Source organism: Callithrix jacchus, chromosome 8, assembly GCF_049354715.1.
Source record: "Callithrix jacchus isolate 240 chromosome 8, calJac240_pri, whole genome shotgun sequence".
Classification (NCBI taxonomy): Eukaryota; Metazoa; Chordata; class Mammalia; order Primates; family Cebidae; genus Callithrix; species Callithrix jacchus.
The window spans coordinates 136,831,407-136,848,652 of NC_133509.1; the positions used below are offsets into that span (position 1 = coordinate 136,831,407).

Genomic DNA, 17,246 nt, shown 5'->3' on the forward strand with positions numbered 1-17,246 from the left:
GTGCAGTGGCATGATCTTGGCTCACTACAACCTCCACCTCCTGTGTTCAAGCAAGTTTTCTGCCTTAGCCTCCCAAGTAGCTAGGACTATAGGCTCATAGCACCACAACTGGCTAATTTTTGTATTTTTAGTAGAGACATGGCTTTGCCATCCTGGCCAGACTGGTCTCAAACTTCTGACCTCAGGTGACACCTTGACCTCCCAAAGTGCTGCAGTTACAGTTGTAAGCCACTGCACCCGGCGAGGACGTTGTGTTAGGGTTTTCTACAGGGCCAGAGCTAATAGGATAGATATATAAAGGAGAGTTTATTAAGGAGTATTAACTCACATGATTACAAGATCCCACAATTGACCGTATGCAGACTGAGGAGCAAGGAAGCCAGTCCGAGTCCCAAAGCTGAGGAATTTGGAGTCCAATGTTCGAGGGCAGGAAGCATCCAGCATGGGAGAAAGATGGAGGCTGGGAGGCTAAGCCCATCTAGTCCTTCCATGTTGTTTTGTGTGCTTTTATTCTGGCCTTGCTGGCAGCTGATTAGATGGTGCCCACCCAGATCGAGGGTGGCTCTGCCTTTCCAGCCACTGACTCAACTGTGAGTCTCCTTTGGGAACACCCTCACAGACACACCCAGGGTCAATGCTCTGCGTCCTTCACTCCAATCAAGTTGACACTCAGTTTTAACTATCACAGAGGTTTTACTTGAGAAAGTAATATGTTAAAAAAAAGAATTGTCTCTCCTCTTTACTCCCACCTTTTCCTATTCAAAAAAAAAAAAAAAAGAGCTGAGCAAGGTGGCACATCCTCCTAATGCCAGCACTTTGGGAGGCCAAGGCAGGAGGATCCCTTGAGGCCAGGAGTTTGCGACCAGCCTGAGCAACATAGTGAGACCTCCTCTCTCCTAAGGAAAAAAAAAATTTTTTTTAATTAGCTGGGCATGGTGACATGTACCTGTGGTCCCAGCTACTGAAGAGGCTAAAGTGGAAAGATTGCTTGAGCCCAGGAGGTCAAGGCTAGAGTGAGCTTTGAACATACCAACTGCACTCTGTCCTGAGTGGCAGAGCAAGACCCTGCCTCAAATAAAGTATGCAGGGCCAGGCACAGTAACTCACGCCTGTAATCCCAGCACTTTGGGAGGCCAAGGCGGGTGGATCATCTGAGGTCAGGAGTTCAAGACCAGCCTAACCAACATGGAGAAACCCCATCTCTACTAAAAATACAAAATTAGCCGGGCATGATGGCACATGCCTATAATCCCAGCTACTCGGGAGGCTGAGGCAGGAGAATTGCTTAAACCTAGGAGGCGGAAGTTGCAGTGAGCCAAGATCGCGCCATTGCATTCCAGCCTGGGCAACAGAGCAAAACTCCATATCAAAAAAAAAAGTATGCAAAGTTTTCTTTTGTAATTTTTCTTTGTGCTTTTCTTTCGTAACTTTTCTTTCTTTTGTAATTTCTCATACAAAAAATCCCAAAGAATTCACCAAATGCCACGTTGCATTTACCACAAAGGCTGCCCCCACCTAAGCTCCTAGCATCTCCATCCCGCCATCTACTGTCAGCCTGAACCCTACTCCTCCTCCACTGAGAGCTAGTGAATGAGCCCCACCCTACTCTCTTCTAAGTAACATAAAAGCAGAGAACATCCGTAAGTGTTTTTAATTCCCACTAATGTCGTAAATAAAGTGAATATAACTGTGCAAGAGTGAGAGCTATTAATTTCCGTTGTCTAAAAGAGGGCAAGAGACTGGGTGCCGGCTTCAGTGAGGTCCTTCCAGCCTGAACGTTACAGGCAGGACTCTGACGTGGCACCAGTGCAAACCCTGCCAACCCAGGCCCCGATGTTCCCACCCGGAACACTTAGCTTAGCTTCTGCTGCACGGATAATGTGCGGTCCTGTCCTGGCTTTAGAAAGTAGATTTAATTTCCTACGTGTTAAAAACATTCAGACCCTCATTGCAGTAAATTTCCTCTTTTGAAATGCCTACTTTATGAAAACACAAAGGCCGTTTTGCCTTGCTTCAGCATTGAAAGCTTGTTGATAAGATCGAAGTATAGGCTTTTGTGCAGGTGTGTGTCTGCGCAGTAGCACTAAGGACACCTGGTGTCCACGTCCATCTCACAGGCCTGCACCGAAGGGACCCCAAAGCCATCACATGTCCAGGCTCAGGAACGTTTAGGTAAGATCCACTTAAAAGTCTGAGATCTGAAGGCCCCGTGCTGCACCACTAGCAGTCTGTCATCGGTGTTTTTCGTCTGCTGATTGTGTACAGTGCTCACAGGCTTTCTGGGCACGTGAAGCTCTTTCTCTGTTGTAAGAACAGAACCTCATCAGAGATTTTACAGCAGTAAAACTGTTCCGTGTTCACCCACCTGCCTCTTTAGGCTCATCCTGTTTTACTTCCTGGCATGGTAGCAACTCTTCTTTCTCCTTGGTCTGCCAGGACAGGATGGGGGCTCCCCAAAACTCAAGGCTGGGCCACTGGCTCGCCTGCCCTCTCCAGGGAGCGGGCAGTCCTTGGGCTTCCAAAGGAAAACTCTGGGCCTCGTGCAGCGCCCGGCACCCCGCAGCACACAGCCGTTGTCGCCTCGGATTAGCATTCCCTGAGCAGGCACTCTCCTCCGCAAAACACGGCCACACGGGAGCTGCTGGTCACAGCTCATTCCAGACAGTGTGAAAAGGAAGGCCCGTGTGTGACTCTGATCCCAGAAATGACACCTTTTCCAGAGGAATGGAATCGCTAAATCGATTTTTTTGTCCAGTTCAAAGATTAACGTACTTCTAATAAAATTCCGTTTGACAAATGAAGAGAAATAGACGTAGGAAGTGATTTGCATCTGCTGTGTCCTTAATAGTGGCTCCAATAGAGTGTACGAGGACCGCAGTAAGTACTTATTAAGTAGTTTTGAGCTAGGAGGATCATTAAATGATGCGTGTTTAGAAATAATTCCTTTTTAAGACACTTATGTGGTAGATTTTTATGTCAGACTCAAAACTCTCAGCACTTCCTTTTTATTTGGCTTTTGGGGGGGCTCTTGTTTGCTCGTTTGAATCTTGAGGTCTAGTGGTGCAGTCACGGTTTACTGCAGCCTCAACTTCCTGGGCTCAAGCAGCCCTCCCACCTCAGTCTCTCGATTTTCTGTAGAGGTGGGGCCTCACCAGGGTGCCCAAGCTGGCCTCAACTTCCTGGGCTCAAGCAGTCCTCCCACCTCAGTCTCTCGAGTAGCTGGGACCACAGGTGCACATCACCACACCAGGCTGATTTTTAGATTTTCTGTAGAGATGGGGCCTCACCAGGGTGCCCAAGCTGGTCTCAAACTCCTGGGCTCAAGCAGTCCTCCCACCTCGACCTCCCAAGTGCTGAGATTACATGTGTGAGCCACCACACCCAGCCTTACTTCCTTTTTTTAGTAAATTTTGGAGTTTTATAAAGTGTAATATCATAAAAGATTCTCTGGGAGCCCAAATGCCAAAGCGTCAAAACAAAATTTTTCTAAATGGAAGTTAAATGTCTACCTTTTTTAAAAATCACTGAAATGATTACCAGACTGGCCTGCTGAGCATGAGTTGGTGTGATCTACTGAGCCAGAAATCACTAGTGAGTGAAAACGACCAGGTGGTCCCAAGGGCCAGCATTTGCTGCAATTCCACAGCACAGGAGCTGGGGCGGAAGCTTCACGACGTTGCCGTGACTAGGCCACACAGCCACTTTAACGAAACGGATTACACTTGTACAATGTGTGTGCCAGCAGATACGTATGCACTTTATATGTAAATACCTGTTTTAGATTGTGGTACTGTTTTAGAACTAAGACGGCTAAACTCTGAAAAATATTACTCAATCTGCATTGAGTCCGATTGAGTATTTTGTACTGGTGTGATTGTGGGAGGACATTTGGAAAGGTTGCCCCGTGGAAATCCCTTCTAGCTGTCTGACTTGGCCTAGGAGCATAAACCATCCACTATCCACAAGCTGGGAAACCCCTGCAGCCCGACGGGCTGTGCCTGGCAGAGAGCTGGTAGCACAGACCCCCTGGGTGGTGGCCGTCCTGGCTACAGCTCCCACTGCCGCCTGCTCACTGCAGGCCCAGCACTGCTCAGGCAGTGTGCGCACAGACACCACGGCATGCCCTGCCCGGGGTCCCAGCACGGCACCTGCAGGTGCATATGGATGGTCGGTAAATCTGAGAAGGAAATGGATTGTGTGTGTGGCGGACAGTTTCAGTACCAGCTACTTCCACACGGAAACGTGCGTGTGAATTGATATGCTGTGTTTTCTCCATTGATCTTCCTCTTTCTAAATTATCCTAACTGCTCATTGTTGTTTCTTTTTTTTACAAAAAGGAAAGGACTCTCACTGAAATGGTGTTTGATCAGAGAGAGGTGTTATATAAATTAAAATTGTGTAATTTCTGAAGTATGTGAAGTTAAGCCAAGGCAGGTGGTGCATGCTTGTCCCAGCTACTCAGATCCTGAAGCAGGAGGATACCTTGAACCCAGGAATTCAAGCCCAGCCTGGACAACATAGTGTGACCCATCTCTAAATACATTGATTGATCAGATGGTTAGATAACCAGACAGACAGGCCTATTTCTCTAACTACAGACAATCACGTACAATTACTGAGTCCCTGTTCCTTCTTTAAGGAAGGTGGCACCATCTTCCCGGGTTGCTTGGCAGTGGTGCCACCTCAGTGGAAACACAGATGGCTTGCCTTGCAGGTGTGGGGGCCTTGTGGGCGTCAGGCACTCCATGTGTCATTTCTTTTGTAGGTGGTGATGGCACTTCTCAAATACTGGCCAAAGACTCACAGTCCAAAAGAAGTAATGTTCTTAAATGAATTAGAAGAGATTTTGGATGTAATTGAGCCATCAGAATTTGTGAAGATCATGGAGCCCCTCTTCCGGCAGTTGGCCAAGTGTGTCTCCAGCCCACACTTCCAGGTATGTGGGGCTCAGGGAGAGCTGATTTGAATGGTTTCCATGTTTGTTTTGGAAAGGAGAAGTTCCATGCGTAGCTGGCCACAGTGTGCTTCTCATGCAATTTAAAGGTAAAATCCAAGTTTTTACTTTAATTACCCTTCAAGTACAGCGCTACAACTGGAATTCTGTAGAGTACCTTGCACGTCTTGTCCCCTCTGCCGAATACTTTTTCTCAATGAGACCAGTCATCTGGCGTCTCTGTAAAGCCATCTTGTCTTCATGTTCAATGTGCTTCCAAGTTCATAAAACCTTCTTTTCCACATCTGAGTGTCACTATTGAGAGACAGCAGGTGATCGGAGCCTCAGCTCTGAGAGCTCTTGGTGCTGAGGCGCTTGATTCCTCACATGGTGTAAATCTGTCTCCCTTTACCCTTTCAAATAATGCCTCTGACTTGTGTCACTGCCAAATTCCTGTGCAAGAGGACGGCCATTGTCAGAGCCTCTTTCCACTTCCTTTCCCCAATTTCCTTAACCCTTCAAGCCAGCCGCGGCTTATCACCTCTTTCGAAGGCTGTCCCCCGCCGGCCCGCCCAGCCTGCCTGCCTCTGTTGGACGTGCTAGCCACCTGTCCTTTTGCATCACTGAGCGGATATTTATTGTGCACTCATCATGAACAAAGTGAAAATAGACACAAAATGAGCAGGACCTCCCGGTGCCCAGGGAGCAGGCCACACAGTGGAAGAGGGTGACCGTGGCACAGCACCACTTTACAGCTGACTGAAGGGCCAGGTGACGTGTGCAGCAGGCTTTCGGAAACACATGGGCACAAGTCTGAGTGGCTAGAAGAGTCCACAAGAGTGAGGGTCCTCCAAGATGAGCCTTTTAAGATAGATGGTTTTGAAAAGACAAAACTAAGGCAAGAAGACAAGTGAGAGAAGAGTGAGACGCTCTGGAGCACGGACACCACAGTGAATGAGGCCAGGCTGAGCCGGGTTAACGGAAGGAGCCGCCTTGGTGTTGTCTCTTCTGTTACAAACATTCAGGTTATTTTCACTTTATGCATTTCCGTGAGTTTTCACATTAGGAACTGGGAAAGGAAAATGATACTTTGGGTTTTGTGGGTTTTTTTTCATCAATCCTGGCCTACAGAGAAAATAGTGCTTTTCAAGACTTTCAGTGTGAGCACTTTGTACAAAAGACTAGCACCACAGAGGCCTGGCCGTAGCACAGGGTGTTGGCATGCCAAGGAGAGACTGGCAGTTGTGGGGAGGCCTGAAAACTCAAACTTCTTCCCCAAGTGAAAAATTAGCTATCAATATAGGTAACTTTACACTTCGAAGAGAAGACGGGGACCAGCAAACTCACGATGTGCTGTTTTGAATAAAAGCATGTGACAAGGCAAAGAGGAAGAGAATTCCAGGTGGGGACACCAGAGCCAAGGGGGCCGTGCAGCTGCCAGGGGCTTGAGTGCTGCTCCACATGTCACAGAAGCCTTCACGTCCCTGCCAAGAACAGAGCATGAAGGCCGCCGGGGCAGCCTGCCATACCTCCGATCAAGGAGTTCAGCACCAGGACCCCCTTGGCCTTCAGCTGCAGGCCCAGCCCCCTACTCACCCTCATCTGTGTCTCTCAAACATTCTTGCACCCATCTTGGCTTCTGCTTCTTGGAGGACTTGATCAGCATAGAGTACATTCCAGAATTTTTTCCAGACCCATATACATAAGGCCAACTAATTCTTTTTTTTTTTTTTTTTTTTAAGACAGAGTCTTGCTCTGTCACCCAGGCTGGAGTGCAGTAGCACAATCTTGGCTCACTGCAACCTCCACCTCCCAGGTTCAAGTGATTTTCCTGCCTCAGCCTCCAAGTAGCTGGAACCACAGGCGTGTACCACTACCCCCAGCTAATTTTTCTATTTTTAGTAGAGACAGAGTTTCAAAACATTGACCAGGCTGGTCTTAAACTCCCAACCTCATAATCTGCCCACCTCAGCCTCCCAAAGTGCTGGGATTACAGGCATGAGCCACTGTACCCCACTCATTCTTAATTTTTAGATTTTTTTTTTCCCTGAGGTCAGGAGTTCAAGACCAGCCTGGTCAACATAGTGAAACCCTGCCTCTACTAAAAATAGAAAAATCAGCTGGGCGTGGTGGCAGGCACCTGTGATCCCGGCTATCGAGATTACAGGCACCTGCCACCACGGCCCAGCTGATTTTGAACTCCCGAAAAAAAGTACTGGTTTTAAAAACTGGAAAAATTGAAAGTTTAAACCATCAAACATCTTAAGCTTCTGTTTTCTAAATCAGGCTAAAATATTACCCCCAAATATATTGTTGGTATGTGGGTGGGTGAGTGGATGGATGGATAGATGCTTTTTTTTTTTTGAGACAGAGTTTTGCTCTTGTTGCTCAAGCTGGAGTGCTGTGGCGTGATCTCGGCTCGCTGCAACCTCCACCTCCCAGGTTGAAGTTATTCTCCTGACTCAGCCTCCCGAGTAGCTGGGATCACAGGTGCCTGCCCCACCACACCCCACTGATTTTTATATTTTTAGTGGAGGCAGGGTTTCACCAGGTTGACCAGGCTGATCTTGAACTCCTAACCTCAAGTGATCTGCCTGCCTCAGCCTCCCAAAGTGCTGGGATTACAGGAGTGAGCCACCACACCCAGCCTAGATGGATGCTTTTTAAAGTACAAGGTATGGAACTCTTAAGTAAGAACTAGCCTAGGAGCTGTGATGCAGTTGTGTCTTGCTTTAAACCCAGGTGGCGTTCTCATACATGCCCTCCCCTCCCCCATTACCTAACTCACACCTGTTCTGCAAAGTTCCATCCCAGCTCACTGCCTCTGAGGAATCAGTCCTGATTCCTGAGCCTGGCACAGCCCCACCCGCCATTCTCTCAGCATCACACCTGTACGCAGCACCCCTCAGCCTCAGCATCTCTGAGCATCTCTGAGCTGTAGGCTTCCGGCAGGAAAAACAGCAGCCCCCCTCTGCTCGAGCCTCCAGTGCTCCTGTCAGTTGTGTTTAGATGTAGGTGTGGTGATGGCGTGTAATTACACAGGAGAACCTCCTCTTCCCAGAGGCACGTGCACTGTGATGGGGACAGGCCAAATGTCCTGGTGACTCCTGTGAACTTGCAGATAGCTCTGTGGAACGTGCACGCATGTGCTGGTTGACCATGGAGAGAAGCAAATCGGGTAGGGGTTGTTGAATCTGGGTGGAGGGAGGTGGGCACTCGTTATGTTAGTCTTGCAGCTTTGTGTGTTTTCGAAAGTTTTAGTAATAAAATCGGGGGGCCAGGTGCGGTGGCTCACACCTGTAATCCCAGCACTTCGGGAGGCTGAGGCAGGTGGATCGCCTGAGGTCAGGAGTTCAAGACCAGCCTGGCCAACATGATGAAATCCCATCTCTACTAAAAATAACAAAAATTAGTGAGGCGTGATGGCGTATGCCTGTAATCCCAGCCACTTGGGAGGCTGAGGTAGGAGAATCGCTTGAACCCAGGAGTTGGAGGTTGCAGTGAGTCAAGATGGGGCCACTGCACTCTAGCCTGGGTGACAGCGAAATTCTGTCTCAAAAAAAAAAAAAATACTGAGACCTCCAGTGGTTTCCCGTGGGTAAGGGCCAGTGCACTCGGGCCCTGTTCCCCTGCCCTCCTCCCACTCATGCCCTCACTGCCCTCTGCAGGGGTCCTCAGCTGGCCCCTTGCTGACAACTCTGGACCTCTCCTCCTTCTGGTCCTCACTCAGAAGTCACCTCCTCTGCATTGAAGCCACCCAACCCCACACACATTGCCTTTCCCCCTGCCCTGCTGCCCTTTGCATGTGACTTACCGTTTCTAGTAAATTAATAATCACCTGTCTCCTCCCCACGAGGATGTAAGCTCCATGGAGGCAGGGATTTCTGCCTTGCCTTGCTCAGGGCTGAACGCTCAGCAGAGCACAGCACACGCACTAGAGCTGACCAGGGGAGGCGGGCCGATGAGTTGAACAACCTCCTTTGAGTAGTCTCCTCAGCATCTAACCAGCGTCCAGCATAGATATTTATTGAATAAATGGAGAAATATGTGACAGTGTTCTTGATTCCTTGATGTACAGAAAATTATCCGCCTCTTTGTTGAAGGCTCTTCAGGATTACAGTCTAGAATATTTTGAATGTATAGAAATAATCATAACTTTCTGGTCCAAGGTAGTTCATTACCCGACCCACAGGTTTAACAGCAAAGACAGCTGCCCCGTGTCTCAGGCACGACCTCCAGCAAGTCACCCACTTGTGTCTTTCAGGTGGCAGAGCGAGCGCTCTATTACTGGAACAATGAGTACATCATGAGTTTAATCAGTGACAACGCAGCGAAGATTCTGCCCATCATGTTTCCCTCCCTGTACCGCAACTCAAAGACCCATTGGAACAAGTAAGAAAGAACTGGCTGCCGTCTTCGGTCATTTTAAAATGTAGCATGTTTTGCTGCTACTTCAGTTAGAATGAAAATCTGAATTTTAAATATCAGTTAAAAAACAGCAATGTCAATTGCTTTGTGGACCTATAAATTAAGTAGCAGTGCGGGTTGCGTCTGTGGCCTTCCGTGTGACCACCTCACCTTCATTTCTAGCCAGTGTAGAGGCTCCTTGGTTTGCAGCCACCTCCCAGTAGAATCAGCTTCCAGGCCTCTTGCTGAGCATCCTGCAGAGGAGCTGAAGGTCTCTGCAGAGCTGGTGGGGCTCAATGGCCGCAGCATTCTCAGGCTGTCTCTTGAGCTTTGCTGACATGAACCCTGGATGAGCCCCTGTGAGCCCCAAAAACCACCCCACGGTGGTTACTACCCGGAGAAGAAGAGGGACGCAGGCCACCCTAACACAGACCCACAGACCCACAGCCCCAGGAGCCAAGAGCATTTCCTTCTACTGTGCTCTTTCATCTTTTGACTTAAAGAGGATGAATAAATCTGTTTACTGAGCAATAGTCTTCTGAGACTTTAAAAAGAAACAGTTGATTTGGGTGCCACATTTTTTATTTATTTGTCTTTTTTTAATTTTGAATTTTATTTGTTTATTTTTAGACAGGGTCTTGCTGTTTCGCCCAAGCTAGAGTGTGATCACAATCATGGCTCATTCAAGCCTCCACCTCCTGGGCTCAAGCAAACCTGCCTCAGCGTCTCGAGTAGCTAGGACTGTTCTTGTATTTTTTGTAGAGATGGGGTTTTGCCATGTTGCCCGGCTGGTCTCGAACTCCTGGGCTCAAGTGATCCACCTACCTCAGCCTCCTAAAGTGCTGAGATTTTGTGAGCCACTGCACTGGGCTGTATCATTTATTAATATGGTATCATCTAATACTCATGTTATTTAAAGAAATAGGAATATCTGAGTTTTTCTTTCCCCACCTTCTTTCATCTCTTTCCTTTGTATATTATAATTGTAACTCAGAACGTAAAGAAGAGCAGAGCTGTGTTATCCAGCTCTCCTCCCTTAGTTTCCAGGTGAGGAAGGGAAGGCTTGGTGAGCGTCAGCAGTCCAGTCTGCGCTCGCGAAGCTGGTGAGCGGCACTGGCTCAGTGCGTCTCCTGACTCACAGTGTCTTTTGGGGCACCCCCCGCCCCACCGCTGTGCTGCATAGCCTGCTGCCGGCGCAGCCCTCTCCCACGCACCCTCTCTCCCTACCTGCTCAAGGTTGCAGGTGGCACTGCCTCCTTCCCCGAATTCCACAGGGCAGCAGCCAGACAGGTGTGAGCCCTGGAGCTCTGAGCCAGACCCCAGGGCGATGGTCCAGCCAGTCTACCAGCATCAAGTCCTCTTGGGGTTGCTTCCCAGGAATTGAACAGAGAAGGGCAGGCAGATCAGAGGAAGGATGACTTTGGTTCACATTCCTGTCCTCCTCCTGACGCTGTCCAAATGCGGGCCAGTTAGCTCTCACCAGCATTTTCTCAGCCACGGTTTTCTCTTCGGAAAAACTGAGAAAGTCAACTGCTTTGCCTTGCAACAATCTTCACTTGGCCGTGAGGATTCATATGAAGCTAATATGCATAAAGTACCAGGCTTCTGACAGGCACCGAGTAAGCATTTGCTGTCACTTGGTGGCTGCAGGGCCAGCAGCCATGACCCTCGTGGCAATAGCCTGGGGGCAGTTTAGAGAACAGCACATCCACCTCAACAGCATGTTCTGTGGAGCATTTGTTTTCTTGAGATAGAGTCTTGCTCTGTGGCTGCCCAGGCTGCCCCAACAGACACTGGGAGTTAGGAGGCCGCACAGTGGCATGATCTCGGCTCACTGCAGCCTCCTCATCCCAGGTGCAAGCGATTCTCCTACCTCAGCCTCCCAAGTAGCTAGAACTACAGGCACGAGCCGCCATGCCCAGCTAATTTTTATATTTGTAGTAGAGATGGGGTTTCACCATGTTGGTCAGGCTGGTCTTGAACTCCTGACCTCAAGTGACCCACCTGCCTCAGCCTCCCAAAGTGCTGGGATTGTAGGCATGAGCCACTGTGCCTGTTTTGCATTGATTTTTTTCTTTTTGAGACAGAGTCTCACTCTGTCACCCAGGCTGGAGTGCAGTGGTGCAATCTCAGCCCACTGCAACCTCCACCTCCCAGGTTCAAACAGTTCTCTTCCTCTGCCTCCCTGAGTAGCTGGGATTACAGGCGTGTGCCACCGTGCCCAGCTGATTTTTTTATTTTTTAGTAGAAACGGGGTTTCGCCATCTTGGCCAGGCTGATTTTGAACTCCTGACCTTGTGATCCACCCGCCTCGGCCTCACAAAGTGCTGGGATTACAGGTATGAGCCACCACGCCGGGCTTGTATTCATTCATTCATTCATTTATTTGAGATGGAGTCTCGCTCTGTTGCCCAGGCTGGAGTGCAGTGGCACAATCTCAGCTCACTGCAACCTCCGCCTCTGGGTTCAAGCAGTTCTTTGCCTCTGCCTCCCAAGTAGCTGAGATTATAGGCACCTGCCACCACGCCCAGCTAATTTTTGTATTTTTTTAGGAGAGATGGGGTTTCACCATCTTGGCCAGGCTGGTCTTGAACTCCTGACCTCGTGATCCACCCACCGCAGCCTCCCAAAGTGTTAGGACTACAGGCAGGAGCCTCCACACCCGTCCCATTTTCTTTTTTAATTGAGCTCAACAAGGACAACAAAAGCTCCGGGAGTGTAGCCATATTTGTTGTGTATAATTTAGGATGGTATGCAAGTCAGCCCAGTTCATAACTGACTTTCAATTCCTGCCCATTGCAAAGAAAAAAGTGTTCTTTGAAGTATTTTCTAAGCACCGTTTGGATTTTATTATGAAGTGGATGAAGAAGTAACTGCGATTTGAGGGTCATGTTTTTTGGTATTTGTTTGTTTTTTAACTCCCGGCAGCTGTTGGTCACAGTTCTGTGGGCCGACCAGGCTCTGCTGCTCAGGTTTCTGCTGGTGTCTGCTGGGGGATGGGGCTCTTATGTGGTTGCAGTCTGATGGCACCTGGGACTGGATGCACCCAGAGGCTCAGCTGGGACCATTGGCCTCTTTCCCTCTCCCTGTGTGTCAGAGCCTGAGAGCTAACCTTTGATTAAGCTGTTTTATGCTAATTTTATTTTCTTTCAAAGCTGTTTTGGCATTATTAAAATGAATTTTTCTGTCCTCAGGGAATAGGATGAAAAGAAAATGACATTTGTAGGAAATAAACTATTGCCATTATTGTCCTCTTTATAATTTCATCTTAATTATGTCTCTTCAAGTTTCAACATTTTTAATTCAGTTTAGTTTCCGAGCAAGGTGGTTTTGGCTACTGTCAGCTGGGGACAGTGAGCGGAGTGACCTCCGTGGCTGTGTGGGAGCCACTGTGAAGAAAGTCTCGGATATGTGGCTGGTAGTCAGAAAACAAGTAACTGGGAATGGGCAGGCCTTGGACTTAGAGCTGAGGGAACCTGTGCGGGGTGGGCTGGGAACATGGAGCAGCCTAGGCATGTGCAGAGCGAGGGCTGTGCAGGAGCACGTGCTCCCAGGGTCACCGTGCACTTGTCTTTCCAGGACAATACATGGCTTGATATACAACGCCCTGAAGCTCTTCATGGAGATGAACCAAAAGCTATTTGATGATTGCACACAACAGTTCAAAGCAGAGAAACTAAAGTGAGTTGTTCCCTTCACAAGTTACTCTTTCCAGGATTTTTTTTCTTAATCCTAAATAAGCCTCTTCCATTGTTTTGTCCTAAAAAGTTATTCTTCGCGTGAAGGCAAAACCAGGCCTCTCATACTTGGAGAGCAAATTAAGACTGTGTTATAATAACCCACCTTGAAGGAACAGGCGTTTAAAGCTCGCTCTCCTCCTGCTGGTGTTGCTACATTAATCATCTTTGCACAGAGTGCTTATGTAGACAAGAGTCTACCATTCCGAATTTCTTCTTTTCTTGGGCTCTAATGGGTTTAAAGGCCTTAATGTATAGTCAGTTTTCATGTTTATAAGGCAGGGATTGGAATTCTATCCTATAAAGTTTATACAAGAGAGCAAGAATCTTCGTTTCAATGTAGCTTTATTCTGACTTGAATTCCATCAGTGTGGGCATCCTTTGGAATCTAGTCTGTTCTCTGCAAAGTCAGGGTCCTGCTTTCGTGCCCTTGAGCCCACATCGGGGGAGAGATGGTCTGACCGACAAGGAACTTCGTCCCTAGGCCGTGCAAATAGCCATGCCATTAGGTAGTTGTCAGCCGTGGCTTCTTCCAAGCTGAGTACGGATTATTGGCAGGTGTTATTCTTTGCTCTCACTTAAAAGTGGCCAAGGCAGATAAGGTGTGCACAAATGTAGTTCAAGATACAGTGTGTATGTGTATCTGTGTGTGTGTATAAAACAGCTGCCGCTGACCCACTCCTTTGACAAAAATGTGAATATTTATCTATACACCAGGCCCTGTTTTAGATTCTGGCAATATAGCAATGAATAAAACCCACAAAAATCTGTGCCCTTCTGGGGTTTATATTCTGGGTAGTTTGGGAAGAGAAAAAAAAACACAAAATAGAAATAAGTGAACTATAGAGTGTGAGAGATGACGACAAATAAATCAGGACAGGCCCGGGAGACAGGCAGCCCTTCCTCTCGAGTTGCAGCTGCGCAGCCCGTTCTCACCTGGGCGCTCAGTGCGTCGTGCAGATGGACAGGAAGCATGCACGTGGCAGGGCATTTCGATGGCGGATGTTCCTCTCCTAGAATCCCACAGCTTTCCCAACGGGACCTGAAAGGTTGTGCAGTAATTCTCTGGATAAAAAACTGGGATCTTGGCCAGGCGTGGTGGCTCATGCCCACAATCCCAGCACTTTGGGAGGTCATGGCGGGTGGATCATTTGCGGTCAGGAGATCGAGACTAACCTGGCCAACTGTATCTACTAAAAATACAAAAATTAGCTGGGTAATAATGGCACGTGCCTGTAATCCCACCTACTCAGGAGACTGAGGCAGGAGAATCGCTTGAGCCTGGGAGGTGGAGGTTGCAGTGGGCCTAGATCATGCCACTTCACTCCAGTATGGGTGACAGAGTGAGACCCTGTCTCAAAAAAAAAAAAAAAACTTGGATCCGAGTTAAGTGATTTACTGAGAGTCATGTGACTCGCAGTGGAGTCAGTCAACAACCCAGGTCTCCCGGCTCTTAAGACTTTTCCTTTTTAATATTGTCAGAATGGGAGTGCCGGCTCCTTTTACACAGGTCCCTTTCCACTGTCCTACGGTCTTGTTTTTCAGTGGATGTATGACCTGTCATCAAAAGTGTATAGGTCCCATGAAGAAATGACTAACCAGGGGAAGGGGGAAGGATGGAGACATAAGGTTTCTTTGAAGAGTTCCAGTTCTTGGACACGTTAAATTTTTAGCACTTTAATATTTTCTCATGTTTAAATCTTGGTTTGCTTTTTGTGTGTGCTCAGCACTGTGGCGAGTGTGGGGATGGACGAGAGGGCTGCGGGAGGAGCCGCTGCTGCTGGCCGTGCCTGTGCTGTGCTCATGGCGTGTTCTGGTGTGTGATTCATCTCTAACACAGATGACGTTTTGCTGTTTTTCAGAGAGAAGCTAAAAATGAAAGAACGGGAAGAAGCATGGGTTAAAATAGAAAATCTAGCCAAAGCCAATCCCCAGGTACTAAAAAAGAGAGTAACATGAAAATGTCCAGGGTTACTTGAATGTTTTTATAAGATAGGAATATGTCTTCATCATGGGAGGTGGGGACTTGATTTCACTAACGTTGTATATGAAAATGTCTGCAATAAAAAGTGCTTTAACTTTGTAACCCTCCTCCTGTACAACGACTTATTCTGCCCATAACGTTCTTACCACAGAGTGGACTTTTTTCCTCTGCCTTTTAAATAAGTCTGAGTCTTATGAATATACTGTGGTAAAAAGAAAACTTAAATCCAACCCAAGACTGTGCTCTCTCTCAGACATCATAGGTGCTGGAACTCAATCAATGTTTCGCTTTTTCTCATGCAATTAGTTCTAAAAGAAAGGAAATTCATTGGAAATAGATTAAGGATGACATTTTGATATCCTCTTCCTTTGTATGAGGTGTCTGTAGGCCCAGCCTTTTATCATTAAAAATTAGCTGAATTCTGCCTCGTTAGCAACTAACCCTCCTTCCCATCCCAGCAGTGGGTGCCAGTGTGCCCTGGCGACTCTGTGCCAATGGCTGGACCTCCTGGAGCTCGTGGCAGTTCCAGCTGCTAGGGCACCATGGTCCGAGGGGCTTCCGGTGCCATGGTCTTTGGGTTTTATGTACACTGGTCTAAATGATCAATTATCATGACAGTTGTTCCTTCATGTTCTGTGTGCCTGATTATAACAGTGCCTCTTACGAAGAAAGTCTTTTTCAGAAAATCTCTTGTCTGAATCTTTGCCACTCTAAGAATTCTCAAGCTTTCCTTCAACTCTCCAGAAAAGATTGTGTTGAACAATTTATTTCTTTTAGTGAGAGATGTACATAGTTATCTAAGTTGGTTTTAAAATTTCTCTGACATTTAATAAAAAGTTCTACATGAATATAAAGTGAAAAGTATATATTTACCTATAGAACAACCTATTGGTTTGTATACTCTAATAAAACTACAATCAAGAAACTCAAACCTTAGGAAAAGTGAGTGCCATCTCTAAATGTAAGTCCTTGAGTCCACCTCAAACAGGCAGCCAACATTTTTCTAGCAGTACTTACTCATGCTTACATAGAAATGCTGTTTTAAGATTACAGTCTAAAACTGTATAGTCCTTAATTGAGGTAGATAGCTATAGGTATCTACTTTAACTAATTGAATTTATGTTGAAAGCGTGGTCAAAATACTGATACTTGTTTTAAAACAGTAACACTATAAACCTGGGGAGGTTTGCAAGGCTCAGCCGTGCCTGACACTGCCCTATGTATCTTGCCTTGTTCTGAAGGGCCATAGGTAAAGGGGTGCAGAGAGGCTTCAGTTAGGATTTTCAAAGACCCAGCACACATGCATTCAAAATCAGCAGCCTCGAAACATGTGAGAAATGATACACATGCACACACACACACACACAAATCAGAAGGGCTGATTTTATTTACTTTGAAATAACTTATTGAAAAAATTGCATAGTGTTGTTATATTACAAATCAAGAGTTGGTTGTTTGTGTTGACAGACATGGCCCAGTTTCACTGCTGTACATACTGTACAGAACCACTGTTTCTTCCAAAATACGTATTGTTCTCTTTTTTCTTTTTCTCAACTTTTCCTGAATGTTCTCAAGCAACTTTGTGTATTCTTTTTGGTTGCTCTCCTTACAAACGTCTGTGGTGGTGGCAGACGTGCCCTGGCTTTTACACTGGACTTTGACGAACTGTGATGCTGGAGCTTGGCCCTGCCCCGTCCTCATCTGTGTGTTGATGCCATCTGTGACGCAGTCCCCTTGAGTCTCGTCCGCACACTCTGGTTGCATGGCACATGGTCTCCTAAGCAGAAAACACTTCATGGGTTAATACCTCAGAGCTGGACACTCCAGCCTCAGCACTTGCTTCTCATTCTCAGGAGAAAGTCTCTAGATGCCGGTCACTGTTTGCCGTTACAACAGCAGCAGAAAGTCAGCAATGTTGAGGATAACACGGTCTTTATTGCCGTAGTGAAAATAGTTGGGTTTTTCATATCAGATCTGCCTGTGGAGATGGGTTTGCGGGCTTTTAAGGTGGGTTCCCAGGGACTCGCTGTCTGTTCCCTGGTGCCCCCACCGCCCTGGCAGACTGAGCCCCCATCCGCTCAAACACATGAGGCACCCAGCAGGCGTTGGGGCCTGGGAAGGCTGTGGCACCCTCAGGACTGCGTCTTATTTGAGGCATTGTGGCAGCTTCGTTGGGGTTTTTTAA

The 17,246-nt window shown here is 47.5% G+C and overlaps 1 protein-coding gene across 14 annotated transcripts in view; it reads left to right on the forward strand.

Annotated features, from left to right (window-relative positions):
* The window catches only part of PPP2R5C (protein phosphatase 2 regulatory subunit B'gamma), a 170,837-nt gene that overhangs the window by 141,507 nt on the left and 12,084 nt on the right, over positions 1-17,246 (forward strand). For all 14 annotated transcript variants that reach the window (XM_078335776.1, XM_078335773.1, XM_078335777.1 and 11 more), the window contains 4 exons: positions 4,766-4,936; positions 9,198-9,325; positions 12,920-13,021; positions 14,940-15,012. In XM_078335776.1, the coding sequence (XP_078191902.1) occupies positions 4,766-4,936; positions 9,198-9,325; positions 12,920-13,021; positions 14,940-15,012 (474 nt within the window). The remainder of the gene's footprint in view (positions 1-4,765; positions 4,937-9,197; positions 9,326-12,919; positions 13,022-14,939; positions 15,013-17,246) is intronic.